The 8,287-nt window shown below is 42.0% G+C and overlaps 1 protein-coding gene across 1 annotated transcript in view; it reads left to right on the forward strand.

The window, feature by feature from the left end:
- Window positions 1-8,287, forward strand: part of WIPF1 (WAS/WASL interacting protein family member 1) — a 34,324-nt gene that overhangs the window by 13,211 nt on the left and 12,826 nt on the right. The window contains exons 3-4 of the mRNA XM_007940210.2: window positions 547-735; window positions 4,597-5,367. Of these exons, the coding sequence (XP_007938401.1) occupies window positions 547-735; window positions 4,597-5,367 (960 nt within the window). The remainder of the gene's footprint in view (window positions 1-546; window positions 736-4,596; window positions 5,368-8,287) is intronic.

Consider the following 8,287-nt stretch of genomic DNA (forward strand, 5'->3'; position numbering starts at 1 on the left):
TATATATATATATATATATATATATGTGTATATAATTTAAAAAAATGCTACTAGAAGAAAATACACCAAAATATTAACAATATTCCAAGCAGTAAAATTATGGGATATTTTCTTTTCTTCTTTATTCTTTTTATTATTTTCCTTCTCACCTTTTATCATCTTGCCCTCCCTTGTGACCTTCATTCTTTGAAGATCCTTTTATTTGCCAAATCATAGTTAGAGTGTCAAACAAATGGATATGAACCCATATAGCAGCTAGTCAAGTGGGGGACAAGGGGACAAGTCACCATCTATTACTGTTTCTCCCACTATTGCATCTGCGGCTGCCCTGGAGAGGAGAGAAACCCTTCCTTCTCTGACAAGGTAGGGTGAACCCTTAACACTCTGCATTTTAATGAAGAAATCCCACTTGTCTACCCTAGGCCCAGGTTCAGCCAGCCCCTTGTTTCATAGTCATTTTTTTTTGTTTAACTGAGCTAGACTGGTTAAGTAAACTGGTGGATGTTTTCATACAAGTAACAAGAGTGTGGTTTTTTCCAATTGCAGAACCTAAAGGAGCTGGTGCTGGTGGCGCCGGTGGCTTTGGTGGTGGAGGTGGTGGCGGTGGATTTGGTGGAGGCGGCGGTGGCAGTGGTGGCGGCGGTAGCGGTTTTGGAGGAGGCGGACCACCTGGTTTGGGAGGACTGTTCCAGGCTGGAATGCCCAAGCTGAGATCCACGGCCAACAGGGATAATGGTAACCAGAATTTCCTTCTCTCTTAGTAACCGAAGACGGGCAGAGTTTGTTGGTTTGGCGGCTTGGCGTACTCTTCTAGGCTCTATACCCTTTAAAACATTTTAGATAGTTTTAAATGTTAACATTATTTTGTAAGAGAAACTCTATTTAGCATCATTCTTTGGGAAAAAAAAATCAGAATCAGGAGTTTTTTTGTTTTTTTAAATAACAACTCCATAGAGCTGTTACATATTTGTCCAGTGTCCCTGGGGTAACCTGTATTTTTTTTTTTTTCCCCCGAACTTTTCTAAAGGCTGAGCTAGAGTGGGAAGAAAAGGAAGGAGCAAAAGGAACTTGCTACCTCTGGAAACTCTGCCTGGTGACCTGGCAAATTCATCTTTCTTTGTGAGGTAGCCTGACCCAGCTGTCTAGTACAGTAAATACTTAGGAACCACTTTCCAAAAACCCTATGTAGCACTTCATATGGACTATAATTACAAACCCCACTAAATCTAAAATGGTGTCTTGTATGACAGACATTTGGTACTTCAGTGCCAGTGATTCTAAGTATTTTCTGCAGGGAGCCATGGAAATGAGTCCTACAAGATTGTCTGTGAACCTAATGGCAGAAAGAAAAGTTGAGCCTGGTCATGGCTAACTACAAAACTTAAGTGCAAGCACTTTCTCCTGGCTACTACTTTAGCTCAAGAAATTTTACCACAACACTAGTTGTTGTTTTTTTAATGTTTATCATGGTTAGAGGAATTTTATGCCTAATTCTGTAAGAGCAAAATCCTTTAAAATATCCACTGGCAAAGTGTGAGATGCTCACATTCATATGAAGACAGGATCACCAAATCCCAGCTCAGCTGACTATTTTACCACTATGTGGTCAAAATCTAGAAAGAGATGTGATAATGTGAGAGATTCTGTCTTGCCAGACCTGCCTTTAAATTTCAGTGAATTTATTTAAAACCCACCAAAAGCATTTGAGGTAGCTGATAAATCCCTACATCCAGTAGTTTAACAGTACGTGAAGAAATTAAAGTGAAAGAAAAATAGAAGTATTTAAATGAAGATAGAATTTAAGTTAGATAACAAAATGGTGTGCCAGAAGGTGTCATCTACATGTTAGGTAGACAGTAACTGCAGCTTTAATCTGAACTTCCTTGTCATCAAAGCTAAGAGGAAGATAAAACATATCACAAGTTGGTGACAGAGAAATATACCATGTACTCAATGAAAGCACAGCCTTTTCTAGTACTAAAGTCTAAATAAAAAAATTCTCTCTAGAGTTCCTGTTACTCCACTGTATAAATCCCTCCAAATGCTCTCATTGCACCTTGAATAAAATCCGAACTTCTGGCTCACAGGCTTTTTATGACTCAGCTCCTGCTGTCTACTTGAGCTCCGTATGATAAGCATCTTCTCCATGTTGTGCACAGACACACAGGCCTCCAGTTTTTGAACTTGCTAGCTCATTCCCACCTCAGAGCCTTTGCACCTGCTCTTGCCTCTGCAGCACCTTGCTTCCTAATCTTCCCATAACTGGCTCTTTTTTTTTTTTTTTCATGCCTCAGCTCAAATGTCACATCGTTAGAAGAGCCATCCCCACCACTTCATCTGTTCTGGTCTCTCTCCAAAAAACCAAATTCACTGCCATTGAGTCAATTCTGACTCATGATGACCACCATGGGGTCTCCAAGGTTTTAAATCTTTATGGAAGTAGATCACCTTATCTTCCTCCTATGGAGCAGCTGGTGGGTTTGAACCGCTGACCTTCTGGTTAGTAGCCAAAGCCTTACCACTGTGCCACCAGAGTTCCTTCCTGGTCTTTCTAAGCATCTTAGTTTAGTGTCCTTTTAGTACTTTAGGAGCTCTGGTGGCACAGTGCCTAAGGCATTTGACTGCTGTTTTCATTACCTAGTGCCACTCTGACAGGACTATACCACAAATGAGATGGCTTGAACAAACAGGAATTTATTCTCTTACAGTTTTGGATGCTTTATGTCTGAGTTCAAAGTGCTAGCCTCTAGGGGCTGGGTGAAAGCCCCTCAATCTTGGGCTTCAGTTCTGCCTCCTGCCCCCAGCCCACTGAAGCTGGAGGGAGACTTTTCTTCACTCAGATAGCTGCTAGCTGCTGAGGCTAAGTCCAAGGCTGGCAAATAAAAAGGCACAGTCCCAATGTTACCAGATAATATGGCAGGCCACTAATTCAAGTCCAGAGGTCCCAAGATCGGCAAGGCATGGCAAGCTATTGAAAAATGACTTGGCTGTATGCAGGGTTCCAGTGTACCATAAGCTGGAGACCTTCCTCAAAGTTGCTGTTTATATGCTGGAAGCAGCCCACATCCCTAAAGCAGCTACTCAACTGCTCCAGTAGATTCCACCATGGAGTTAACTACCCATCTCATCATGGGGAATAACTATATCTAGCTGCCCAGCCCCTCAACCAGGCCCAGCCAAGTTGACACACAAACTTAACTACCACAACTGCTACCAAGAAGGTTGGTAGTTCAAACCCACCAAGCATTCTGCAGAAGGAAGATGGGCCAATCTACTTCTGTAAAGATTTACCACCTCAGAAACTCAATGGTGTTGAGTGTGAGTCAGAATTGACTCAATGGCAGTGAGTTGGTTTTTTTTTTTTTTTTTAAGTTTAGTACTTGAAACTCAGAAAATCAGAAAATACTTGCTTACTGGCTTGTTTTTTTACCTGCCCAAGAAAATGTAAACTCCAGGAGAGCAGGATCTTTTCTATTAGGTTTCCTCCTCTACCTTTAGCATCTAGAATAAGGGCTAGCACATAGCAAGTACTCAATAAATATTTGAAGCATTAATTAGCTAATAGGAGCTCTGGTGGCATAGTGCCTAAGGCATTTGACTGCTAACCAGAAGGCTGGTGGTTCAAACCCACCAGCCACTCCTTGGAAGGAAGATTGGGTAATCTATTTCTGTGGAGATACTACCTTGGAAACCCAAGGAGGGGTCACTATGAGTCAGATCCAACTCGATGGCAGTGAGTTTGGCTTTTTTTTTTTTTTTTCCCTCCAATTAGCTAATGGCTCAAGCAGTAAACAATGTCTTAAGGCTAACCATTTTTTGAGAGTTAACTTGGGTTCTAAAAGATTCTGGAGCAGTAGTTTGAATTTTTCCATATCTTTGGTCTACCCCTTTAATGTCTCATTTTGTTAAACCAAATCAGTTTAATATTAATTATAAAATTGGGCTATTCTGTCTGCCAATGATGAAGTAGAAATTGACCCAGGAGGGAAAAAAATTGTATGATTGCCTACTTTTTTGCAGATTTATATAGTATACTGGTGTCAACTCTTTCTTTTCTTAGTTCTTTATTATTACATTCCTAACTCTTCCATTATATTTACTCATACATATTATTTTCTTGGAATAGGAAACCCTCGTGTATGGAACTTTATATTGGGATAACTGATTTTGATTCCTAAGAAGAGTGAATTATTTTTCAAACATGAGAAGTACAAAGGGCAGGGGGTTGTGGGGCTAGAGGGTGATAAACATTATCAGAAATCCCATGTACCAACATCTTCCTGTGCTTGAACTGTCAGAATGATAAGAGTTTCCTCCAGAATTCTTACAGACTTCATCCTGTTTCTTGTCCACGCATAATGCAAAGATATCTCTCCAAAATCCTCTTGAAATCTCATGGGTTGTAGAGCCTGGTCTCTCAGAGAGCTTATGGTCTATTCCTCTACCTTCAGGAAGGACCACACATAGCCTAATTCCTATAAATAGTTACCTGTATTTTGTAGCACTGTAAGAAAAGTAGTTGGGAATATACTCTAGTACTCTGATTTCCTTTAGTGTTCCTAATTTCTAACTGAATTTTTCCTCCTTGTTCTTCAGATTCTGGAGGAACCCGACCGCCAATTTTGCCACCTGGTGGAAGATCCACATCTGCCAAACCTTTTTCATCCCCAAGTGGCCCAGGAAGGTTTCCAGTGCCTTCTCCAGGCCACAGAAGTGGTCCCCCAGAGCCTCAGAGGAACCGGATGCCTCCTCCAAGGCCTGACGTGGGCTCAAAGCCTGATAGTGTCCCCCCTCCAGTACCTAATACGCCAAGGCCCATTCAATCAAGTCTGCACAACCGAGGCTCCCCACCAGTGCCTGGAGCACTCAGGCAGCCCAACCCTGGGCCTACTCCTCCCCCTTTCCCTGGAAACCGAGGTGCTGCCTTCGGAGGAGGCTCCTTACGCCAGACACCCTCAAGCTCCTCATCACCCTTCTCCAACAGGCCTCCACTTCCCCCTACCCCAAGCAGGGCCTTAGATGACAAGCCCCCTCCTCCACCTCCTCCAGTGGGCAACAGGCCCTCCCTCCACAGAGAAACCGGTCCACCTCCTCCTCCTCAGAACAACAAGCCTCCAGTGCCTTCCACCCCACGGCCTTCCTCCTCCTCACAGGCCCCACCTCCTCCACCACCACCTAGCAGGCCTGGCCCTCCTCCCATGCCTCCGGGTTCCAGTGGCAATGATGAAATCCCAAGGCTTCCACAGCGGAATTTGTCCCTCACTGCATCGACACCACCCGTACCTTCACCAGGACGTTCAGGCCCTCTTCCACCTCCACCTAGTGAGAGACCCCCTCCTCCAGTGAGGGACCCACCAGGCAGATCAGGTATGGCAAGACGTGGATGAGTTGACTCCCTAAAACCCAGCCCACCCAGATGTCACTAATAATGATATAAATGTGTCAAACAAAAGCAGAAGTGCACTCTAAGAATGCTTTATACTTCTGACTGACACCTGTTGTTGTTATGTGCCGTTGAGTCAGACCCGACTCATAGCGACCCCTCCTTGGGTTTCTGAGGCAGTATCACTACGGAAGTAGATTGCCCCATCTTCCTTCCGAGGAGTGACTGATGGGTTTGAACTGCCAGCCTTCTAGTTAGCAGTCAAGTGCCTTAGGCACTACACTATCAGCGCTCCTGACTGACACCTAGTATGTGTGATTTTATCTTGACCCCATGTAAACCTCTGAGGAAAAAAAACCCACTGCTGTCAAGTTGGATCTGACTTGTAGCAACCCCTCCTTGGGTTTCTGAGCTAGTGTCACTGTCACTATGGAAGTAAATTGCCCAGTCTTCCTTCCAAGGAATGGCTGGTGAGTTTGAACCACCAGTCTTCTGGTTAGCAGTCAAATGCCTTAAGCACTACATCACCAAGGGGGACCAATATTTCTGGCCATGTTTTAGAGATGAGGAGACTGAGTAACCAATACAATTAATTGGCTGCAAGCTGGTTCATAAAGAAGAGCCTAGAACTCTGCTCTGCCATCTCTGCAGTATGTCCCCCATTGGACTACCCTGACTTCTTCACATGAGTTTCAGCTGTCTCAATTGAGGAAATACATTTCCATATCCCACAGGAGGGCTCCGCTATTCAAAGAGAAGGTAGTTTTTTAAGAACTAATGAACTTCTTTTGTACTTCTTTCTTCATCTGTCAAGCTAGGGTCTCTATGAGTTGGAATGGACTCCATGGCAATAGGTTTGGTGTTTGTTTATTTTCCCAATTCATTAAGAACAAATATTAGAAAGAGTTCATTTTGCTATTTGTTAATAACTCTGGCACATAGATCCCTTGGAGAATCAAATAAAGATAGTGACCTTCTCTATTAAAAAATCTCATAAGCATAAAGTCAAAGTTTGCATGCTGTAGCATGGGTTGAAGGGCCTGCTGAAGCCTATGTGTGCCCCGCCTCAAGGATTGAGAAAGCTGGGGAGCTTTCAGAGTATGAAATGTATAGACTCCCTAGAATTTGTGGGCTGTGTGTTGACTTTTAGTGGTTATTGATGGATTCAGCAGAACCATCTACTTTTCTTATTTTACCTTGATACAAGATGTCTGCCAATGAGGTATTTTTCTCTTTAGGAGAATTTAACTTGCCTTTGACCCTATGACCTCAGGATCCTAATCAACACCATTGGCTTTTAAAGCCGTGGATGTCTGGATCCCTTCCCCAGGTTTTAGGTTTAGTTGCTCTGGGGTGCCGACTGGACATCAGAATGTTTGAAAGCTCCCCAATGACTGTAATTGTGCCACAGAGTTTTAAGAACCACTCCTGTAAACTATTCTTCCACTGGGAGTTGACTACAAATATGAAAAGTGTACTAGTGCATTAAAAGCCTTCTGAAGTCTTCCAGCCCCTAGATAGAGTATCATCTCATTAAGTATTTTCAGTGAACTAAAGAGAACAAGTAGTCAGATGAGTGAAATAATCACATTTCCTTCTTCTCCAATGGTTATGGGTTTTCCTTCATGATGGAGTGTTTGAGGAGCTGTCTGCATGGCTTTATCAAACAGATGGAGCAGTAAATTACATCTTTCCCAAAACGTAACAGGCAGTGACATATTTGTAAAATTTATTGTTTCTTTCAATGACCTAAATCATACCTGTTTATTTTAAAAAATACAGAAAAGTATAAAGAAAATAAAAGTCATCTATAATCCTATCCTACCATATCTAGAAATAGTCATTGATAACATTTTTGTTGCATATCATTTCAGTCTTGTTGAAATGCATATATGCATACTTTCACATAATTGATAGCATGCTACATATATTGTTTGATAATGATTTTATTTTAAAATATTTTTAAGTAATTCATTATCATTCTTTGATATGATTAGCTGTTTCTCTACAATGTAACTTTTAATGGGTGCATAGTATTAGATCCTAGAAATGCACCTTGATTTATCTGACCAGTCCCTTCACTTGATCATCTGGGCCATCTCTAGATTTTTGCTCTTGCTGATAATGCAGTGATGCATCCTCATACCTGACTGTCTGAGTACAACTCTATGTATTTTTTAGGAGATGAATTCCTAGAACTGGAATTTCTAGGTCAATGGGTATATGTCAGTGGGTATGTGTAAACTATGGAATTTAGTAGGTACTGCCAAATTGCCCTCCAGAAAATTCTGAACAATTTACATTCCCATGAGGAGTATATGAGGAGTTATCAGGACTATCTGTGTTCTGAGCAAGGATTTAGCTTCATTGTTAAAATCTTTTAGGATTTGACAGATTTGCAGTCAAATCTGGCTCTTCCAATTATTAGTCTCTAGACTTGACTATTTAACCTTCTAAAACTTCTGTGGCCTCATCTTGAGAAAGAGCTTAATGCTGCCCCTATACCTCTTAGGAGAGTTGTAAGAATTAAACTAGACAAGTATGTATAGTGGTTATCTTACTTCCCATCATGTCATTACGTTCAAGAAATGGTAATTTTAATTATTTTGTCAGAGGGAAATAGGAACCTGTTTCCTTTTCTATTTTGCTGGCCTAGGTTTGGGCAGAAGGTTGGAGTTAGGAACATGAACATTTACCTTGAAAAAAAAAATCAAGTTACAAAGGTACAGGCTCCATAATAGTAGGAAGTCTAGTTTGCACTTAGTGACCATTTGTCATTTGCCATCGAGGCGGACCCCACTCATAGCGACCCCTCCTTGGATTTCCGAGGCAGCATCACTACAGAAGTAGATTGCCCAACCTTCCTTCCGAAGAGTGGCTGGTGGGTTTGAACTGCCAGCCTTC

The sequence above is a fragment of the Orycteropus afer genome, unplaced genomic scaffold (assembly GCF_000298275.1).
Source record: "Orycteropus afer afer isolate SDZICR_OR568_19922 unplaced genomic scaffold, OryAfe1.0 scaffold00001, whole genome shotgun sequence".
Taxonomy (NCBI): domain Eukaryota; kingdom Metazoa; phylum Chordata; class Mammalia; order Tubulidentata; family Orycteropodidae; genus Orycteropus; species Orycteropus afer.